Source organism: Oncorhynchus masou, chromosome 15, assembly GCF_036934945.1.
Source record: "Oncorhynchus masou masou isolate Uvic2021 chromosome 15, UVic_Omas_1.1, whole genome shotgun sequence".
Classification (NCBI taxonomy): Eukaryota; Metazoa; Chordata; class Actinopteri; order Salmoniformes; family Salmonidae; genus Oncorhynchus; species Oncorhynchus masou.
In genome coordinates, this window is record NC_088226.1 from 62,090,581 (window position 1) to 62,114,572 (window position 23,992).

Below are 23,992 nucleotides of genomic sequence, written 5' to 3' on the forward strand. Positions count from 1 at the left end.
TCTGGAGAATAAAACTGAAATTGTAACCAGCTTTGTATGGCTTTTAAATTACATTTTGAATTATTTGTAAATGAGAAGTTGTAATCTGTATAAAAGGCAAAAAGGCCATTTTTGAAGAAATTATTAACCTTTCTTAAAACTATACTGGAGAACCATTTTGGGTTTAAGTATAACTTATGTATGAGTGATATTTTAGTGAGAGGTTTAAAGCTTTAATAGTTAATAATATGAGTTGATATACAAAACGCAAGATTCAAGACTTTGTGCTTTTCAGCAAAAATTATTATATAGAATTCTTGCCACCAACAAAATGTTGAATATTTGGGGCATCAAATCATCGAAGCTTTGCAGATTTTGTTGTGAGGATACAGAATCAATAGACCATTTATTTTGGTATTGGCCTCAGGTAGCCCGTTTCTGGTCTCAGGTTCAGGAATGGCTGAAAATATATAGCATTGATTAAAATTGATCCTACAAATAGTACTGTTAGGAGATCTGGAGAGACCGGGTCAGTCATTTACTAATATACTAATACTCTTAGTAAAAGTATTTATCTTCAACACGCAATCTGTATTTGATTAGATAGAAATTGTACGTTAAACATCATAGCATAGTTGACAGATATGTCTTGAGTAGAAACACGAAGTGGGTGGCCAGCAGAGATATATGGGATGGGCTGTGGGAAGCTGAGGGTTGGTATGTGGAATTGGAGACAAGTGGGAGTGGAGTTGCTGTGTGAGAGAGAATGATGGTCAAAAGATAAAAAGGGGGAAAAAAGTCCAAATAAACCATAAAAGTACATTTGAATGACACTAAGTGGCAGTGTTTTTACAACTAAGGCCGGTTTTCCCGAGGCTGACGCCGTACAGGTGTTTGTACACATGCATATACAAACACTTTCAATCAAATAAACACATATGAGAACACACATACATGTAATAGTGCCAGACATGCACACAAACATAAAGACATTGCTGTTATGATTTCCGTTGTCCTTGATGACCTTTGTTTTAAATGTATTATTTAAAAAAATTTAAATGTGCATTGATGTTTGCCGTTTTCTTCTGTCTTTCCTTTTTTCTCTTTAGGTCATTCTCTTGGTTGTTGGTTCATTGGGGGGGTTCTTGGGGGAGTGGTGGGGGTGACTGTGAAAGGGGTCTTGAATGGTTGAGGGACAGCTATTGGGGAACTGTGGGGGGGATCTTGGAGGGTTCGAGTTTCACAAGATTGTGGTCATGAAAAGGGAAACTATGACATGTATTTTATATCACCATCATGCACACGCACCCTCACACAAGGATGGCTCTGTTGCGGAAAGACTGATACATGTTTGATAGTGTCTTGATGCTGTATTGTTTGTCCTTCATGTTCTAATACTTTAATGTTACCCCTTGTGGTTTTTTTGTAGCCCCCAAACTCATATTCATTATATAAATAGGCACGTTTAATTTTGTCTGGCTTAGCATTCCAAATAAAATGAAATATTTTTTGCTCATCTGATTTTTAAAAATGAATAATCTGGAGTAGGCAGTGCCATTAGTAAGTAAGTAAACTGTGACAGGACCAAAGAGTTAATCAATGTGATTTTTCCATAAATAGACAAGTATTTACTTCTCCATGGTTGCAGAATCTTATCTAGTTTTGCTAACTTTCTATTGAAATTAATTGTGGTAAATTAATTTATATTTTTTGAGATGTGAATACCAATGTCTACATCACCCATCTGCCCATTTTATTGGTAAACTACAAGGTAGTGTAAACACTATTTTTTAGCGATCCAATACATAATATGGTACACTTGTCATAATTAGGTTTTAATCCATAAAGGCTTGAAAAGTGATCAAGATCTTCAATGAGACTGTGCAGGGATCCATATTGCAGACTTAAGAAAAAACTAAGGCAGGGTAGCCTAGTGGTTAGAGCGTTGGACTAGTAACCGGAAGGTTGCAAGTTCAAATCCCCGAGCTGACAAGGTACAAATATGTCATTCTGCCCCTGAACAGGCATTTAACCCACTGTTCCTAGGCAGTCATTGACAATAACAATTTGTTCATAACTGACTTGCCTAGTTAAATAAAGGTAAAATAAATAAAACATACATTGACACTTGATGCTTTTATCCCCTGAATTTCTAACACCTTGATGTTCTTGTTGGATCTAATTTTAATATCTAGCATGTCAATTGCCATAATAAATATGGAGACAATGGACAGCCTTGTTTTACTCCTCTTAAAAGCTCAATACTTTGAAAATAGTAAACCACTGTTTACTATTTTACATCACCATTTATATATATAAATTCTAATTGTACTTTATCAAAATGCCTTTTTAAAATGTGCTATGAAGAACAGACCTGGTATCTTCAATGTTCCATAATGTTCAATTGTTTCAAGTAATTGTCTTATATTATCTCCAATATATCGTCCATGCAAAAACCTGTGATCAGAATGAACAATATCTGGTATAACCTTTTAATTCTATATGCTATGCATTTCGCCAGGATTATAACATCACAACAATGAAAAAAAGGTCTGATATATCGTCAAGCCCTGGCGTTTTTCCAGAATGAAAAGATTTCAGTCTGTAAGTTCGCCTTCACACCAGTATTTCTGTAAATTTCAAAATGTTACATTATTATTATCATTATTATTAGGAAAGAAATCCTTACAGTTAACATCATTCAGTGGAAATGGAGGAGACAAAAGAAAACATGTGCTTAAAATATTTTGCTTCCCTTTTCAAAACATAATTTGGTGAATCATGGATAACTCCATTTGTAACGAGTTTCTGTAAATTGTTTTTGGTAGAATTTCTGTGTTGAAGATTCAAGAAAAATGCTGTGCATTTTCATCCAATTTGCTTTTCTTTTTGTAAAACATTACACTTGATCATTCTTGAATAAGTACCTGCATTTCTTTGTTTTTCCTCAAACCTATTTTATGCCTCTACAGTGCAGTTTCCATTACCATCTACCGGTGCTGTTACTTCCTCTATTTCTTTATTAGTCTAATCTATTTTAACCTACACTGATTTATTTTGTCATAGATAAGAACAAATTGTCATCCATTAGGCTTTGATTAAATTTCCAATATCCCCGTCCACATGGAAATTATGTAAGAGTTATATGGAGGCCAATTAGACGGTCTGATCGCATTCGGTCTCCTATTAATACTTTTTAAAATTTTCTTTTTAACTTTTGATGCCAGCAAGAACGAGACTAGGAACTAATCAAGCCTCCATGTATATCTCAGTAGGTCAGGGTTTTCAACCTCCATATATCCACTAGTTCTAATGTATCCATGACCTTTGTAATCTCCTAAAGTGCTTAAGGATGATAGTTTGTGGAATGATTTCCTTTACGATCCATTGAGGTACTTAAAACAGTAATATAATCTCTCACCATAATAAAATATTATTTTGTTGCTTATGAGCTCAGATCTCTATTATGTATCTATCTATATTCAAAAACGTGTTGGCAATTATTTTGATTAAATAGCCAGATCTGTTTTTAGTCCTACAGCATACATTTAAAATAATCAATCTTCCTTGCGGATCTGTTTGCACCGTTTACACAATCTGATCAAAATTTGTATTAATTAGTATAATCACCCCTTTTGAGCTTCTTTGACCATGACAAAAATATATCTCCCTCCCAGTCCTTTTTCCACCCAACCTCATCTATATTTGTAGAATGAGTTTCCTGTAAACAATAGATCTCTTTTGGCCATGTAAAAAAAAAAAATCTGCTAAGCAATTACAATTATAAACTTGCTATACTTATTTCCCCGCTTACCATAATGAAACCCAAGTTTTAATTATACTTACCACAACCAATGTTTGAAAAATTACCATTAAAAGCACCATGATGATTAAGTGTCCATATATTTGTACCATAATACATTTACATTGTTTAGCTGCAACTTTGTCAATTGTCCTAATATTCCACCCACTAAAACATTCCCCCACTAAGACCATCTCCCTGACTCATGACGCAACTTTGCGTCCGAAGGCAATCGCTTGGCCGCCAATTGGCGTTGGCCAGAGGGAAATATGGGCAGTCCCATGATAACATAATTATCTATGAGGATGCCTAAGAGAACTAACCAAATAACATGGAAAACAGTCAGAAAAAAATGGGGTTGACAGCACAGACGGCGGAACCTGGAGAGCTTGAGGTTGACAGAGGCATTGTGGAGATCAAACGAGAGATTACAGCACTTGTCTTGTCCGGTCTCCCATTTCCGGCAGGGGGACGAGAGAAGAAAGGGACTTGGAAATGAGTGAGCGAGAGAAAGAAGAAGCTAAAATAAAGCTGGGGGGTGGGGTACTTAGTGTGCCAGTGTCAAATACATAATTTCCGAGTTGTGAAAGTTGGAGAAAGTGCCTACAACTCTGTCCACGTTCAAGGAGGGACAATAACTCAAGCAACGTGAGGTTCTAATGCTAGATGAAAATGAGGCAAACTCCTCAAAACATAGTGGATAGCATCCCTTCAACAGTCTTGCAATAGTCTGAGAAAGCTCCTTTGTCAGAGTACCATGACCTCAAATGAGTTGCTGTATCCTATACGTACATACATTTAATATGTAACTGTATACATAATCACAGAGAATGGCACCCAAGTGCTTCTCTGGCATTACCTCAGAAGGGAGTTGGAAACATGCCTGTTCACCAGAAAGGACATCCACCTACTTACAGTTGTGTACCATCATAACACCAACTCAAATGGAGAAACCAACACAGCAACAGGGATATTAAGTATTATAGCGAACAGGATGTTGTCACATAGCGAGTTAGCTGTGATTGACAGTATCACCATCCACTGAGTTATTAATACACACCTACTATAACAAGACTGTGGTCCTCTCATCACATGAGAAGACAAGGGGCTAGACCAGTGTGCAGTCTGCGCGTGTGTCTTTATCAGCTGAGAACAGCTAGGCGCTGAGGGGCGGAATGAGTCGTGACAAACCTGGGGGCAGCTTCACTCAACTCCCAGTAAGCCTTCGTTTTCATATTCCATCTCTCCCCATCTCCCCCTCTATAGTGCCGCCTCTTCTGTCATGCCGACATTCTGCCAACTGCGTCTCTTTTGAAGACAGAGCCTTCCAGTTTCCACAAGTGGAAGGAATATGATCCGATAACAAGGCTGCCAAAGGCAACGTCGGTGTTATGATGGAAAAGTCATACTTCAGATATGGGCTGGGGATATTTTCCTTATTCTACAGATTTTTTCAGTTTGACCATGTTTAACTTCAGAATCCTTTTGATTAAAAAAGTACATTAATAGCTCCAAAACTTTCATCTGAGCAGGTTTTAATTTTCCAAATGTATCTTTACTGGAGAAAAAAAAACAAGAAGGGTTTAGGAGGGGTGGAATTATGATCCAGCCAAAAGCTGGTTTTAAGACCAGAGAAAATGCCACAGGGCATTCAATGCAATTGCATAGCCAGGAATTTATTTTTTGGGAATCACAAAGCAGTCTAATATATGGAGTTGGGAGCAGAATTATAATTTCTACCAAATCAGTTGAAATTAGCTTTATTCAGCTCACAGAGCATAGTAAAAACCAGGAAATTATACACAGGAGGAAAACAACGCATCTAAAAGCAGGAAACGAACACAAAAGATGTAATTAGACTCTTGAGAAATGTAACATAGGGAGAACCTCCCCTCTGACCTTCTCCTCCAATGGGTTTTGACAACGAGGCGAGAAGATGTGAGTATGCAATTGAGATTCTCCCATAGTCATTGAGAGTGAAGAAAATAACAGATGTTGAGAACAATGGAAGATCTTCTCATGACTGACGGAGAAAGACGTAATTAAAAGGTGTATGATGGATCAGTCTCGGTTGCCAATCTGTCACCACGGCCCTCAGATAAGATTCTATCAGAAGTGACTTTAGCCTGAAGGACAGGGCATGAAAGACAGACTGATTGCTTATACAACGTGTCATTTTCAATTTCACAGACGCAAAGCTCCAAAAGCATTGCGCATTGTGTTTGCTCAATCAATACCCTGTGAGGAAACACACACACACACATAGCTCAACAGAAGGAACCAATTCAATGAGGCAGATAATTGAGTGGTGTGCTAATTCTCGTTTTAAGACCATTAGGCCTACTTTGGTAGAGCCAGCCAGTACATCTCAACTCCACGATACCACGTCTGGAGTTAATGCAGACAAGAGTTTGAGTGAACCTCTGACTCACTGTGAAATCGATACTTCAAAAAAAGGTTACCTCCTTACTGTTTACCTATGTTTGTCCTCTGTTGTTGCGTGCCTTTGTTTGTTGAAATCCATACTTTTTAATAAAACGTTAATCAAACACAACCACAGACCGTTTCCTTGTTGAGATTCAAATCGGCACAGCAACAGGTCGGCGGTTGTACTTATTGTTTTAATTAAAAATATGGATTTCAGTAAACAAAGAAAGGCACGCAACAGAGGACAAACATCAGTACACGGTAAGGGTGTAAGAATATACTTCAAAAAAATGATCGATTGCACAGCGACTTGAAGGAGTCAGACGTTCCCTTCAAAAACTCTCGTCTGCACTCAACTCCGAGGATGTGGTATGGTGGAGTTGAGATATATTTGGCCAACTTTGGTATGAATACACAAATGGCGGCAGGGTAGCCTAGTGGTTAGAGTGTTGGACTAGTAACCAGAAGGTTGCAAGTTCAAACCCCAGAGCTGACAAGTTACAAATCTGTCATTCTGCCCCTGAACAGGCAGTTAACCCACTGTTCCTAGGCCGTCATTGAAAATAAGAATTTTTTTTAACTGACTTGCCTAGTTAAATAAAAGGTAAAATAAATAAAAATAGCTTTTCATCATTTTTCTCCAGGTGTCATTGTCAGCCAGTTCAATAACTATGGAAAATGTAAGTTGCTTGTGGCATAGAAGTAGCCAATCATTGTAATATACTAGGTTACCAAGGGACATGTTTTTTACATGATATGTACTAGCACATATTCATTCAAATCTGTTGCTACTGTATCATAAAATGCTCACTGTCAAACCATGGCTGTTAAGGCATTAAGAGGGGAGAGAGTATCAAACCTGTGACCAATATTTTGTGAGGTAGTTGCATCTTTGGGAAGTTACCAACTTGTCAGTGTTTGCTAGAGGTAGAACTGAAAAGGATTTGCCCCTGATGTTTGAACTCAGAAATATCAAATTAAATGTCATCGCATAAAAAAAGGCCAGTGCGTTGGAAATAAAAAGTGATTCAAAAGGATGGATAAAGGTCAATAGAGAAAAAACATTGGCATTCCAAATAAAAAGGTTCAACTTTGCTAGCAGTGGAGGATTTCTGGAAATTGATCCCAAAATGTTACTACAAGTACAAGCCCGCTCCAAAACGTCATAGCATGTGTTCCATTTTGTCTATAGTCTGACAAAAACATAAAATGTGCAAATGGCCAAATGAGTGCCTCAGAGAACCTCCCCAGAGCTTCTGGGAGCACAAATTATCTCCTGAACACACATGCGCAACATATTGAGTAGTACTGGATCTGTCCCCATGGACTTCATTAGCAAGCAGACCCACAGACCGGATCTGCTGGCATAGGCCCCTACTGGCACTATTTAGAGAGATGACCCCAGATATTTAATATGTCCAAAAGCATTTACAAACATACAGAAAAACAACGACACCAGTGTCCTCAAGGGTGTTACAAATTAAGCCAACAGTCAAGTCTTGAGATAGCATCACGGTACTTTCTGTAAACAAAACAAGAGATAAAAATGTGAGAAGATACACTGCTCGAGGGGACAAAAAAACAACAACATTGTGCCATTTCTCAATGAGGGACACAAAAGGTACTTTGGGAAAAAAGCCCATCGAAATGTAGGTTATAGGCCAAAGTGTCCTCTGAGGTGGCCACAATATCATGATTTCCATTGGCATGAGCATGACCGTGTGGCAGAAGAAATTCAACAGCAGTGGCTGACAAAACAAGCCTACAACAACACATGGGAAAAAAACATAATTAGAAAGGCCTTTATTTATTTAAAACGTTACTGCCTGTTACTGCAAATTGGATTGTATCAAAATGAAGTTTCCAAAACAATTGTGTGCAAGACTTTTGGGTGTTTTCCAATCTTTTTGTTCATGAAACAATGCAAAGCCTTGGATTCTTATTTCCTTACACTGTTCTGTAGCATCAAACAGTCTCTTCTCCAAAGATTATCAATAATATTGTTGGCCTACTTGAGAGACATCCTAACACAATCTATTCCAAAGCCTGTAACTCCAGGCAATGCCAAGCATGTCAACTTTTGCAACAACTATTAGCTGTCATCGACCTCATTTAAGCAACCAAGAGCTATATTGGCATCATCTTGTCCTGCTACATTGACAGCCAAAACTCTATGGGCTAGAATAATAACACGTTTTATTTGTACCTTTCAAGATATCTAAGGACATTTACAGAGTGAAGAACCCAGGTACCATGGTATCCCCTCCAGATCTGGACTCTGAACCAGGGTAGCAACAAGACACACAATGGGGTTATAGGGCTAGCTCTGCCCTCAGGGTTTCTCTGAGTCTACAACTCTCCACGTAACATCTCTACACAGAAAGCCCCACTGAACTGTCCAGTCACTTGTTGGCAGTGGAGGGTGAGGAGGAAGTGAGTTACATAAGCCCCTGGGAAGCTCCACAAAGGGAAATTGTCAAGGGACAAACAGGACGGAAGTATGCCTGAAGAAACATTATGGGCCACCAATTTCACCCACCAGTCCACAGAGCTACACAGGGAGACTTATCCTTTAACATCAAATTGTGAAGTACAAAAAAAAGTTGTTTTTTTGTGTCTAATAAGCAATTAAGCCAGATGATTAGACATGTGGAAGGAAGGATGCATGGGAGAGGTGTTCCTGAGGCGGTCCTTGGCTGTCATGCTTGGAAACAAAAAGTGAGTAGGGGAGACTAACAGCTTACGGTTTCTCTCCGGTTAATATGAGGATTGTCAAGCGAGACCGAAGAGAGAATATTATCAAATGTATTTTTACCGTTACTGCCATTCTCATGTAAGTTAATTGAAATCCTCAATATTATTACACACTAATCATGGCAGCTAAATTACATGTTTCCATTGAGTTAAATAAAGAAAGGGAGCCACCCGAGTGGCGCAGCGGTCTAAGGCACTGCATCGCAGGTTTGATCCCAGGCTTTGTTGCAGCCAGCCGCGATCGGGAGACCCATGAGGCGGCGCACAATTGGCCCAGGGTCGTCCGGGTTACAGGAGGGTTTGGCCGGCTGGGATGTTCTTAAATCATCACGATCTAGCGACTCCTTGTGGTGGGCCGGGCACATGCACGCTGACTTCGGTCTCCAGTAGTACAGTGTTTCCTCTGACACATTGGTGTGACTAGCGAGCAGTGTGGCTTGGCAGGGTTGTGTTTCAGAGGACACATGGCTCTCGACCTTCGCCTTTCCCGAGTCTGTACAGGAATTGCAGCAATGGGACAAGACTAACTACCAAATTGGGGAAAAAAGGAATAAAAGGTACAAAAACAGATTAAAGACAGAAAATAAGAAAGTGAGAGATGTGGGACAAGGCAGACAACCCTCATGGACTTGCACTGAAAGAGCCAACATTTTGTGGAAAGAGGAGAAGGCAAGCCTTATGGGAGAGAAAGTTTGATTCAGCTCCTCGTGGACAATACCTACTCTCTCCTCCTTTATAAAAAACAGACCAATGCTGTGGCCCGATTTGCAGTCCAATGCAAAGAAGGAATTTGACAGTGCAGTAGAAGCGGTCATAAGTAAGGCAACAGAAAGAAGTCATTGACACAAGCAGAAACACTTTGGCAACAAAATGTGTTAGGAAAAAGTATGATTTCTAGTAAACTCGTTCAAATTTAAATGTATTCGGAGTTAAAAATGAAAAATGTGGGTTCAGTGAAAAATAAACTGTGTGTGTCCTCTCAATCCATTCTTCAATAAATCTGCTCGGCACACTGTTGCATTAGCCATCATCTAGCTTCAGTCAATTTTACTTTTTGTACTGATGGACTAATCCGTTAGTGGTCTATGGTCCTCTGGGATCAAGGGTCTGGAGTAGAGGTCGACCGATTTAAAAAAATAAAAAAAACGTCCATTCCGATTAATTAGGGCCGATTTGAAGTTTTCATAATCGGAAAACGGTATTTTTGGGCGCTGATTTCCGATTATTATTATTCATTTTGTATTTGATACCTTTTATTTAACTAGGCAAGTCAGTTTAAGAACACATTCTTATTTTCAATGACTGCCTAGGAACTGTGGGTTAACTACCTTGTTCAGGGGCAGATCGACAGATTTTCACCTTGTCAGCTCAGGGGTACCAATCTTGCAACCGCACAGTTAACTAGTCCAACACTAACCATTGCACTCCACAAGTAGGCTGCCAATTACGCGAATGCAGTAGAAGCCAATGTAAATTGCTAGCTAGCATTAAACTTATCTTATAAAAAACAATTAATCACTACTAATAACTACTAATCCAGTTTAGCAGGCAATATTAACCAGGTGAAATTGTGTCATTTCTCTTGCGTTCATTGCATGCAGAGTCAGGGTATATGCAACAATTTGGGCTGCCTGGCTCATTGCGAACTAATTTGCCAGAATTTTACGTAACTCTGACATACATTGAAGGTTGTGCAATGTAACAAGAATATTTAGACTTAGGGATGCCACCCGTTAGATAAAATACCGAACGGTTCCGTATTTCACTGAAATAAACGTTTTGTTTTCGAAATTATAGTTTCCAGATTTGATCATATTAATGACCAAAGGTTCGTAGTTCTGTGTTATTATGTTATAATTAAGTCTGATTTGATAGAGCAGTCTGACTGAGCAGCAGCAGGCCCGTAATCATTCATTCAAACAGCACTTTCAGCAGGTTTTGCCAGCAGCTCTTTCAGCAGGTTTTGCCAGCAGCTCTTTCAGCAGGTTTTGCCAGCAGCTCTTTCAGCAGGTTTTGCCAGCAGCTCTTTCAGCAGGTTTTGCCAGCAGCTCTTTCAGCAGGTTTTGCCAGCAGCTCTTTCAGCAGGTTTTGCCAGACTTGGAGTAGTTATTCCCCTTGCGCTGCAAAGGGTGCAGCTTTTGTGGAGCGATGGGTAACGATGCTTCGAGTGTGTGGGTGTTGTCGATGTGTTCCTAGTTCGAGCCCAGGTAGGGGCGAGGAGGGGGACGGAAGCTATACTGTTACACTGGCAATACTATAGTGCCTATAAGAACATCCAATAGTCAAAGGTATATGAAATACAAATGGTATAGAGAGAAATATTCCTATAAATACTATATTAACTACAACCTAAAACCTATTAACTTGGAATATTGAAGTCTCATGTTAAAAGGAACCACCAACTTTCATATGTTCTCATGTTCTGAGCAAGGAACTTAAACGTTAGCTTTTTTACATGGCACACATTTTACATGGCACATATTACTTTCTTCTCCCACACTTTGTTTTTGCATTATTTAAACCAAATTGAACATGTTTCATTATTTATTTGAGGCTAAATTGATTTTATTGATGTTTTATATTAAGTTAAAATAAAGGTTAATTCAATATTGTTGTAATTGTCATTATTACAACAAAAAATAAAATTGTCAGATTAATCGGTATCAACTTTTTTGGTCCTCCAATAATCGGTATGGGCGTTGAAAAATCATAATCGGTCGACCTCTAGTCTGGAGGGAAAGCAAATAAGGCTGCATTCACACAGGAAGCCAAATTCTGATCTTCTTTACCCCCACTAAATTTGACCAATTAAATCAGCTCTGAAAAATATTTCATGTGAAAAGATCTTATGTGATTGGTCAAAAGAACAATTGGTGTCAAAAGAGCAGAATTGAGCTGCCTGTGTAAAAGCATCCTAAGCCTTTCTGAAGCAGTTCCCAATACATTGACGGAGCCAGTTTATGTGGTTATACTGCGATTCATTGTCAATACAGTGTATGTTCTGTTTGATCCTATGGTTCGTCATAAGACAGTTACAGTACCTGAGACAAGAGTCAGATAGAGATACTGAGATGGCTAGTCAGCACGTGACTACTTCAGTCCCACTACAACCAGTCAACTACGCAAATAAGGAGGAGACTGACGCAGTAGAGCTGGTTTTTCCAGTTACGGTAAACTTATCAAACCTGCAATATCTCCAGGAATTATACTGGAGATATATAATGGATCCAGAAAAAAAGCTGATCCACAGAAGGCTTTTGATTGATACAGTGCCTTGCGAAAGTATTCGGCCCCCTTGAACTTTGCGACCTTTTGCCACATTTCAGGCTTCAAACATAAATATATAAAACTGTATTTTTTTGTGAAGAATCAACAACAAGTGGGACACAATCATGAAGTGGAATGACATTTATTGGATATTTCAAACTTTTTTAACAAATCAAAAACTGAAAAATTGGGCGTGCAAAATTATTCAGCCCCTTTACTTTCAGTGCAGCAAACTCTCTCCAGAAGTTCAGTGAGGATCTCTGAATGATCCAATGTTGACCTAAATGACTAATGATGATATACAATCCACCTGTGTGTAATCAAGTCTCCGTATAAATGCACCTGCACTGTGATAGTCTCAGAGGTCCGTTAAAAGCGCAGAGAGCATCATGAAGAACAAGAAACACACCAGGCAGGTCCGAGATACTGTTGTGAAGAAGTTTAAAGCCGGATTTGGATACAAAAAGATTTCCCAAGATTTAAACATCCCAAGGAGCACTGTGCAAGCGATAATATTGAAATGGAAGGAGTATCAGACCACTGCAAATCTACCAAGACCTGGCCGTCCCTCCAAACTTTCAGCTCATAAAAGGAGAAGACTGATCAGAGATGCAGCCAAGAGGCCCATGATCACTCTGGATGAACTGCAGAGATCTACAGCTGAGGTGGGAGACTCTGTCCATAGGACAACAATCAGTCGTATATTGCACAAATCTGGCCTTTATGGAAGAGTGGCAAGAAGAAAGCCATTTCTTAAAGATATCCATAAAACGTGTCGTTTAAAGTTTGCCACAAGCCACCTGGGAGACACACCAAACATGTGGAAGAAGGTGCTCTGGTCAGATGAAACCAAAATTGAACTTTTTGGCAACACTGCAAAACGTTATGTTTGGCGTAAAAGCAACACAGCTCATCACTCTGAACACACCATCCCCACTGTCAAACATGGTGGTGGCAGCATCATGGTTTGGGCCTGCTTTTCTTCAGCAGGGACAGGGAAGATGGTTAAAATTGATGGGAAGATGGATGGAGCCAAATACAGGACCATTCTGGAAGAAAACCTGATGGATTCTGCAAAAGACCTGAGACTGGGACGGAGATTTGTCTTCCAACAAGACAATGATCCAAAACATAAAGCAAAATCTACAATAGAATGGTTCAAAAATAAACATATCCAGGTGTTAGAATGGCCAAGTCAAAGTCCAGACCTGAATCCAATCGAGAATCTGTGGAAAGAACTGAAAACTGTTGTTCACAAATGCTCTCCATCCAACCTCACTGAGCTCGAGCTGTTTTTGGAAAAAAATTCAGTCTCTCGATGTGCAAAACTGATAGAGACTTACCCCAAGCGACTTACAGCTGTAATCGCAGCAAAAGGTGGCGCTACAAAGTATTAACTTAAGGGGGCTGAATAATTTTGCACGCCCAATTTTTCAGTTTTTGATTTGTTAAGAAAGTGTGAAATATCCAATAAATGTCGTTCCACTTCATGATTGTGTCCCACTTGTTGATTCTTCACAAAAAAATACAGTTTTATATCTTTATGTTTGAAGCCTGAAATGTGGCAAAAGGTCGCAAAGTTCAAGGGGGCCGAATACTTTCGCAAGGCACTGTATCATTGGACATGACGTTTTCTTTGAACAACAACGGTGTAGGAGAGTCAGTTTATCTCCATTGCCAAGACCAGTGTTTGATTGTGTCTAAAATCTCTCTGGAAACAAGACATGGAGCAAGTGAGGGACAGCAATAGGATCACCACTAGTTACCACAGCCACAAAGTTATAAATCACAAACTCACGACTCCAACACCATCATTAAGTTTGCAGATGACACAACAGTGGTAGGCCTGATCAGGAAAAGGAGGACCGAGCACCGAGCAGGGCTGTAGTGGAGCAGGTTGAGAGGTTCAAGTTCCTGGGTGTCCACATCAACAAAACTAACATGGTCCAAACACACCAAGACAGTCATGAAGAGGGCACGACAAAGCCTATTCCCCCTCAGGAAACTGAAAAGATTTGGCTTGGGTCCTAAGATCCTCAAAAGGTTCTCCAGCTGCAACATCGAGAGCATCCTGACTGGTTGCATCACTGCCTGGTACGGCAATTGCTCTACCTCTGACCGCAAGGCACTAAAGGGTAGCGCGTACAGCCCAGTACATCACTGGGGTTAAGCTGCCTGCCATCCAGGACCTCTACACCAGGCGGTGTCAGAGGAAGGTCTTAAAAATGTTCAAAGACCCCAGCCACAGACTGTTCTCTCTACTACCGCATGGCAATCGGTACCGGAATGCCAAATCAAGGACAAAAAGGCTTCTCAACAATTTTTACCCCCAAGCCATAAGACTCCTGAACAGGTAATCAAATGGCCCTGTGGGTTTGATGGCTCAATTGTCATTAAACCATGGAAGCTAGACAACTTTCTTATTTTACCTTTATTTAACTAGGCAAGTCAGTTAAGAACAAATTCTTATTTTCTATGGCGGCCTAGGAACAGTGGGCTAACTCCCTTGTTCAGGGGCAGAATGACAGATTTTTACCTTGTCAGCTCAGGGATTCAATCTTGCAAACTTTCGATCACTAGTCCAACACTCTAACCACTAAGCTACCAGCCTCCCCACTGTGGCAAAGGGAGCACCAATTCGCTGTGGTCAGCTGGGATGGCAGTGAAAAAACGAGTTGGATACAAGTAGTGTCGTGGCCCTGCAAGTGGAAGCACACACACACAGTAAGACATCCGTTTGTCATGGTCAGTGACTTAAAACAATTCTGTCCATCAAGTGAGCCAGGGTGAAATGTGTTTACTGTAAGGAAGATGGACATAGAACAGGAATGCAGCAGCAGCATAAGACTATGCAAACCAAGTAAACCTACTTCTCTAATCTCTCTGTGGATTCCTCCATGTGCTAATTTGGACTCAATCCCAACACTGGCCCTTCCCTATAACACAATGTCTCCCTCCACCAGTTGCCTCTTTCCATTGGGCTCATGGGATTTGAGGTGTTTTTATAATACAACACCAAAATCAATACAAGCGCTCCAGCGGTTCCACTTCGCTCAATGAATTACGATCCTGGGGGTTTATGCATGAGCGCTGTGAGAAGCAGTATTTTTTTGCCTTCATTTGAGTGCAAATCAGACCTATTTTTTTCCCCTCTTCTAAGTCAAGCAGACACCTCTCTCTCTGGATGTGACCAAGATGTGAAATACATGCCCTAATGGACATTTCCACTAATGTGATGGCAGGTGCATATCAGAATTACTTGCATAGAAAATAAACAGTTGCTGGCCTGGCTCCAAGAAGAATATCGCAGAGCCGGTGAGTGAATTCTTTAAAAATAGATTGTGAGCTTTGTTGAGCGCTTGGGCATGGTGTCAAACCAAAGTTTAGGAGTCAATGGCCATATCTAAAATACTACATTTGTCTGCAAATAGATTTAATCTGTTTTTAAGCACTCAAGAAATGTTCAATAGCCAATGTAGGCCTATTATTTACCATATTAAACATCCATCATTCATTCAGTTTATGTGGGAGCAAAGGATGGAGATGACACCTGCACTCAGCCCTGTCACAACAAATGAAAGCATTTGAAGATAAAAAGTACAACGCTCCCTCAACTTTTAGGCTTAAGTGTATTCAATAATTTTGGAAAAAGCTATGAGTTGAAGATCTTCTGATATGTCATTTGCATACATGGGTTAAATGGGCAATTTGTGTAGCTACACCCATTTCAGGACTTATTTATACATGAAATATTTCAAGAATCATTTATGTCTCATGAGCTTAGTTCAACTGTCGAACCCCATCAGAACACAAAATATAAACTTGTTTTACACAAATGTATCTAAAATAAAGGAATGTAAACAAACATTTTATAGCCTTAAAACAATATTAAATGTATAATGTTTGTCAGTCCTTGCATCCATAACTGTCTATGAATTTGAGTGGTTCCAATTCTCCAGCCCCCACTCAGCTTTTTAACATTACAATGTCGAGGATTACATGTTTCAACTACCAATTGACGCTTTAAAATTTGCTTCAAGTTGGGTGAAACTGCTTCACCTCGCATGGCTGGCAGTGGAGCGCAAAACTTGAAAAGAAAGCAGGTGCTTGTGATTCAATTGGATACTTTGAAAGGTGTTCGCTGTGACCGTGCGTTTATTCGCGATCACTCACCTTCTGTTGCCTGCGTGCCATATCCGTGGGTTGTTTGGCATTGAAAGGGTATGCTATACATCGCAACACAAATACATAAATCTGTAGTTTACTTTTCCGCTCAGCTTCCTCTTTCTGAAGTCTTTCTTTCTCATTTTTTTGCTCGTCTCCGGCGGAAGGACTTTCGGCTTGTGGTTGGTCTGCAGGTGGTCGTTTATGTTTACCTCCTTTCCCCGAGGAAGTCAAAGGCTTTTTTGGGGAGTCTTTTGGAACTTCAGTGTCCTCGTCAATTTCTCCTCCCGAGTCTTCGCTGGAGGACGGGTCTAACATGTTTTACAACACAGGTAAACTCCTTTCCCCCACACTGTAGCCTACGTGGCGGTCGCCGCTTCACTTGAATTGTCTATATTCCCCGGTGTTTTTTGGAGCTGTGACGACGACTCGAGTTAAATGTTTCTTGACACAAATGCGAGGGCGGAGTTTTTGGGCACGTGAGTCGAGGCAACTCGGAGGTTTTCGTTTATTCTGCTCCTTTGAAAAGACTGCGAGCAGTGTGGCTGCCGATACAGTCAGAGCAAGCAGTACAGGTGGACAACCTGTAGCATGGACGAAAAGCAACATGTGGGAGGTGCCTTTCTTTCTCTTAAAGCCACACTCAGAGGGTCGCCACCAAAACTTTAAACAATTGCGTATCCCATAACATTTTCAAATAACACTTGATGGAATTACATCAGATAGTACGACAAGTAGGCTGTTGAACTATTTACTGGAAACCCTACGTTGAATTCCAGTGAATTTTATGTCTGGCAGAAAATAGTGTTTTGAGTCAGGAAACTTTCCTCATGACCTCAACATGCCAGGATGTTGAATCAAATTATATTGTAATGTACTTTACGGGTTGTCCATGCGGTTGGTAATTTTGTCGGTAGGAATGTGACAACATTCACAGGAAAGAATAATAACAAACTTTTCAAAGCGCTGTGTTACAATTTATCACCTGAAGCATGTACAGAATCATGTAAACGTATGCATAAGGTGATATAAATGACTGCATTACCAGTACTTTGAAAAGTTGGATGTAATTATACTTTCAACTGCACGGACAATCGGTAAAGTACATTAAATAATTGTATTCAACATTCTGGCTTGTAGAGGTTGTGAGGAAACTTTCCTGACTCAAATGCAAATTTTTCCCTACTTGAAATTCAATGTAATTCAAAATCTGGTTTCCAGGAAAGGCTATATATCTGCTTAAGACCGTTTTTGCATTAGGTTAGCCATTGATGAATTTAAAGCTAGAATCCTTAGTAGTTACATTCATTTTGTTAACTTAAAGCGGTATTTTACAACTTTGTTAGATGGTTCCTCACCTTGAAAGTAGTCTAGGGGAGAACAGCTCATAAATGTCTGGAACTGCCTAAATGGAATGGCATCAAACACATGGAAACCATGTATTTGATAATATTCCACTCCAGCCATTACCATGAGCCCATCCCCCCCCCCCCAATTAAGGTGCCACAAACCTCCTGTGATGGGCCAAGAGAATGTACAGTCGTGGCCAAAAGGTGAGAATGACAGAAATATTAATTTTCACAAAGTCGGCTGCCTCAGTGTCTTCAGATATGTCAGATGTTACTATGGAGTACTGAACTATAATTACAAGCAACTCATAAGTGTCAAGGGCTTTTATTGACAATTATGACGTTGATGCAATGAGTGAATATTTGCAGTGTTGACCTTTCTTTTTCAAGACCTCTGCAATCCACTCTGGCATGCTGTCAATTATCTTCTGGGCCACATCCTGACTGATGGCAGCCCAATTCTTGCGTAATCAATGCTTGGCGTTTGTCAGAATTTTGGGGTTTTTGTTTGTCCACCCGCCTCTTGAGGATTGACCACAAGTTCTCAATGGGATTAAGGTCTGGGGAGTTTCCTGGCCATAGACCCAAAATATTGATGTTTTGTTCCCCGAGCCACATAGTTATCATTTTTCCTAATGGCAAGGTGTTCCATCATGCTGGAAAAGGCATTGTTCGTCACCAAACTGTTCCTGGATGGTTGGGAGAAGTTGCTCTTGGAGGATGTGTTGGTACCATTCTTTATTCATGGCTGTGCTCTTAGGCAAAATTGTGAGTGAGCCCACTCCCTTGGCTGAGAAGCAACCCCACACATGAATGGACTCAGGATGCTTTACTGTTGGCATGACACAGGACTGATGGTAGCGCTCACCTTGTCTTCTCCGGACAAGCTTTTTTCCGGATGCCCCAAACAATCGGAAAGGGGATTCATCAGAAAAAAATTACTTAACCCCAGTCCTCAGCAGTCCAATCCCTGTTCCTTTTGCAGAATATCAGTCTGTCCCTGATGTTTTTCCTGGAGAGAAGTGGCTTCTTTGCTGCCCTTCTTGACACCAGGCCATCCTCCAAAAGTCTTTGCCTCACTGTGCGTGCAGATGCACTCACGCCTGCCTGCTGCCATTCCTGAGCAAGCTCTGTACTGGTGGTGCCCCGATCCCACAGCTGAATCAACTTTAGGAGACGGTCCTGGTGCTTGCTGGACTTTCTTGGGCGCCCTAAAGCCGCCTTCACAACAATTGAACTGCTCTCCTTGAAGTTCTTGATGATCCGATAAATAGTTGATTTAGGTGAAATCGTACTGGCAGCAATATCCTTGCCTGTGAAGCCCTTTTTGTGCAAAGCAATGATGACGACACGTGTTTCCTTGCAGGTAACCATGATTGACAGAGGAAGAACAATGATTCCAAGCATCACCATCCTTTTGAAGCTTCCAGTCTATTATTCGAATTCAATCAGCATGACAGAGGGATCTCCAGCCTTGTCCCCGTCAACACTCACGCCTGTGTTAACGAGAGAATCACAGACATGATGTCAGCTGGTCCTTTTGTGGCACAGCTGAAATGCAGTGGAAATGTTTTTGGGCGATTCAGTTAATTTGCATAGCAAAGAGGGACTTTGCAATTAATTGCAATTCATCTGATCACTCTTCATAACATTCTGGAGTATATGCAAATTGCCATCAGACTTTGAAAATGAATATTTGTGTTATTCTCAACTTTTGGCCACGACTGTAATCATAGTTCGCTTTTCTTTAAGGCCACTACAAAATTCAGCTAACCTTACCTTACAAGCTAGCTGTAAGTGGAAGTGATTTGAGCATGTTTTAAAAAATGATGTCCAAATTACAAATCACCTGAAACCAATTAAAATCAACACCATATTTGGTTTGATGTTAGTTAAAGCTGATTTGGCCATAAATAAATAAAAATATGCTCATATGCCCCCATCACTTCTATTGTAATGGGGTGGCTAGTTAGAGTAGCTGAAGTTTGTAGTAGCTGTTTAAATAACTGAACCATGGATTAGTTTATCCTGGCCAGTAGACTACTATCATGGTGAGAAACCATGTAACATCAAGTCGTAAAATAGTGAACTACTCCTTTAATGATATATTGATTCTTGAAGAATATATCTGCTTCCATGAGATTAGTTCAAATGTCAGAACCCAAAATGTACAGTGTACAAAACACGAGGAGCACCTTCTCTCTCCATGACAGACTGACCAGGTGAATCCTGTGATCCCTTATTGATGTCACCTATTAAATCCACTTCAGTCAGTGTAGATGACGGGAAGGAGTCAAGTTAAAGAAGGGTTTTTAATAGAGGTCGACCGATTATAAGTTTTCAATACCGATTAATATGACTTTTTTAAATTTAATTTTTTTAAATATTTATATATATATGTGTGTGTGTGTGTAATAATGACAATTACAACAGTACTGAATTAATACTTTTATTTTAACTTAATATAATCCATAAATAAAATAAATTTAGTCTCAAATAAATAATGAAACATGTTTAATGCAAATACGATGTTGGAGAAGAAAGTAAAAGTGCAGTATGTGCCATGTAAAAAAGCTAACGTTTAAGTTCCTTGTTCAGAACATGAGAACATATGAAAGCTGGTGGTTCCTTTTAACATGAGTCTTCAATATTCCCAATTAAGAAGTTTTAGATTACATTTACATTTAAGTCATTTAGCAGACGCTCTTATCCAGAGCGACTTACAAATTGGTGAATTCACCTTCTGACATCCAGTGGAACAGCCACTTTACAATAGTGCATCTAAATCATTTAAGGGGGGTGAGAAGGATTACTTTATCCTATCCTAGGTATTCCTTGAAGAGGTGGGGTTTCAGGTGTCTCCGGAAGGTGGTGATTGACTCCGCTGTCCTGGCGTCGTGAGGGAGTTTGTTCCACCATTGGGGGGCCAGAGCAGCGAACAGTTTTGACTGGGCTGAGCGGGAACTGTACTTCCTCAGTGGTAGGGAGGCGAGCAGGCCAGAGGTGGATGAACGCAGTGCCCTTGTTTGGGTGTAGTGCCTGATCAGAGCCTGGAGGTACTGCGGTGCCGTTCCCCTCACAGCTCCGTAGGCAAGCACCATGGTCTTGTAGCGGATGCGAGCTTCAACTGGAAGCCAGTGGAGAGAGCGGAGGAGCGGGGTGACGTGAGAGAACTTGGGAAGGTTGAACACCAGACGGGCTGCGGCGTTCTGGATGAGTTGTAGGGGTTTAATGGCACAGGCAGGGAGCCCAGCCAGCAGCGAGTTGCAGTAATCCAGACGGGAGATGACAAGTGCCTGGATTAGGACCTGCGCCGCTTCATGTGTGAGGCAGGGTCGTACTCTGCGGATGTTGTAGAGCATGAACCTACAGGAACGGGCCACCCACTTGATGTTAGTTGAGAACGACAGGGTGTTGTCCAGGATCACGCCAAGGTTCTTAGCGCTCTGGGAGGAGGACACAATGGAGTTGTCAACCGTGATGGCGAGATCATGGAACGGGCAGTCCTTCCCCGGGAGGAAGAGCAGCTCCGTCTTGCCGAGGTTCAGCTTGAGGTGGTGGTCCGTCATCCACACTGATATGTCTGCCAGACATGCAGAGATGCGATTCGCCACCTGGTCATCAGAAGGGGGAAAGGAGAAGATTAATTGTGTGTCGTCTGCATAGCAATGATAGGAGAGACCATGTGAGGTTATGACAGAGCCAAGTGACTTGGTGTATAGCGAGAATAGGAGAGGGCCTAGAACAGAGCCCTGGGGGACACCAGTGGTGAGAGCGCGTGGCGAGGAGACAGATTCTCGCCACGCCACCTGGTAGGAGCGACCTGTCAGGTAGGACGCAATCCAAGCGTGGGCCGCGCCGGAGATGCCCAACTCGGAGAGGGTGGAGAGGAGGATCTGATGGTTCACAGTATCGAAGGCAGCCGATAGGTCTAGAAGGATGAGAGCAGAGGAGAGAGAGTTAGCTTTAGCAGTGCAGAGCGCCTCCGTGACACAGAGAAGAGCAGTCTCAGTTGAATGACTAGTCTTGAAACCTGACTGATTTGGATCAAGAAGGTCATTCTGAGAGATAGCGGGAGAGCTGGCCAAGGACGGCACGTTCAAGAGTTTTGGAGAGAAAAGAAAGAAGGGATACTGGTCTGTAGTTGTTGACATCGGAGGGATCGAGTGTAGGTTTTTTCAGAAGGGGTGCAACTCTCGCTCTCTTGAAGACAGAGGGGACGTAGCCAGCGGTCAGGGATGAGTTGATGAGCGAGGTGAGGTAAGGGAGAAGGTCTCCGGAAATGGTCTGGAGAAGAGAGGAGGGGATAGGGTCAAGCGGGCAGGTTGTTGGGCGGCCGGCCGTCACAAGAAGCAAGATTTCATCTGGAGAGAGAGGGGAGAAAGAGGTCAGAGCATAGGGTAGGGCAGTGTGAGCAGAACCAGTGGTGTCGTTTGACTTAGCAAACGAGGATCGGATGTCGTCGACCTTCTTTTCAAAATGGTTGACGAAGTCATCTGCAGAGAGGGAGGGGGGGGAGGGGGAGGAGGATTCAGGAGGGAGGAGAAGGTGGCAAAGAGCTTCCTAGGGTTAGAGGCAGATGCTTGGAATTTAGAGTGGAAGAAAGTGGCTTTAGCAGCAGAGACAGAGGAGGAAAATGTAGAGAGGAGGGAGTGAAAGGATGCCAGGTCCGCAGGGAGGCGAGTTTTCCTCCATTTCCGCTCGGCTGCCCGGAGCACTGTTCTGTGAGCTCGCAATGAGTCGTCGAGCCACGGAGCGGGAGGGGAGGACCGAGCCGGCCTGGAGGATAGGGGACATAGAGAGTCAAAGGATGCAGAAAGGGAAGAGAGGAGGGTTGAGGAGGCAGAATCAGGAGATAGGTTGGAGAAGGTATGAGCAGAGGGAAGAGATGAAAGGATGGAAGAGGAGAGAGTAGCGGGGGAGAGAGAGCGAAGGTTGGGACGGCGCGATACCATCCGAGTAGGGGCAGTGTTGGAAGTGTTGGATGAGAGCGAGAGGGAAAAGGATACAAGGTAGTGGTCGGAGACTTGGAGGGGAGTTGCAATGAGGTTAGTGGAAGAACAGCATCTAGTAAAGATGAGGTCGAGCGTATTGCCTGCCTTGTAGAAATTATAGGACTATTTATCTCTGTACTATTGGTATTTCATATACCTTTGACTATTAGATGTTCTTATAGGCACTAGTATTGCCAGCCTAATCTCGGGAGTTGATAGGCTTGAAGTCATAAACAGCCCTGTGCTTCAAGAATTGTGAAGCGCTGCTGGCAAACGCAGGAAAGTGCTGTTTGAATGAATGCTTACGAGCCTGCTGCTGCCTACCACCACACAGTCAGACTGCTCTATCAAATCATAGACTTAATTATAATAAACACATAGAAATACGAGCCTTAGGTCATGAATATGGTCAAATCTGGAAACTATCATTTCGAAAAAACAAAACGTTTATTCTTTCAGTGAAATACGGAACCGTTACGTATTTTATCGAATGGGTGGCATCCCTAAGTCTAAATATTGCTGTAACATTGCACCACCTTCAATTTTATGTAATAATTATGTAAAATTCTTGCAAATTAATTACGGTCTTAGTTATTAAGAAATGGTCTTCACACAGTTCGCAACGAGCCAGGCGGCCCAAACTGCTGCATATACCCTGACTCTGCTTTCACTGAACGCAAGAGAAGTGACACAATTTCCCTAGGTAATATTGCCTGCTATTATGAATTTCTTAACTAAATATGCAGGTTTAAAAACATATACTTGTGTATTGATTTTTAGAAAGGCATTGATGTTTATTGTTGGGTACATTGGTGCAACGATTGTGTTTTTTTCCGCAAATGAGCTTTTGATAAATCATCACCCGTTTGGCGAAGTAGGCTGTGATTCGAGGATAAATTAACAGGCACTGCATTGATTATATGCAACGCAGGACAAGCTAGTTAAACTAGTATATTCAACAACCATGTCCAGTTAACTAGTGAAGATTGATTGATTGTTTTTTATAAGATAAGTTTAATGCTGGCTAGCAACATACCTTGGCTCCTTGCTGCACTCGCGTAACAGGGGTCAGCATGCCACGCAGTCTCCTTGTGGATTGCATTGTAATCGGACATAATCGGCGTCCAAAAATGCTGATTCCAAACTTGAAATCGGCCATGCCGATTAATTGGTTGAACTCGAGTTTTTAAGCCTTGAGACAATTGAGATATGGATTGTGTATGTGTGCCATTCAGAGGTTGAATGAGCAAGACAAA

General features: G+C 41.3%; 1 protein-coding gene across 3 annotated transcripts in view; it reads right to left on the minus strand.

Annotated features, from left to right (window-relative positions):
- cadps2 (Ca++-dependent secretion activator 2) overlaps window positions 1-16,940 on the minus strand; it is a 281,294-nt gene extending 264,354 nt beyond the window's left edge. For all 3 annotated transcript variants that reach the window (XM_064989950.1, XM_064989949.1, XM_064989951.1), the window contains exon 1: window positions 16,403-16,940. In XM_064989950.1, coding sequence (XP_064846022.1) covers window positions 16,403-16,711 — 309 coding nt within the window. In that variant the 5' untranslated portion in view covers window positions 16,712-16,940. The remainder of the gene's footprint in view (window positions 1-16,402) is intronic.
- Window positions 16,941-23,992: the final 7,052 nt, after the last annotated feature.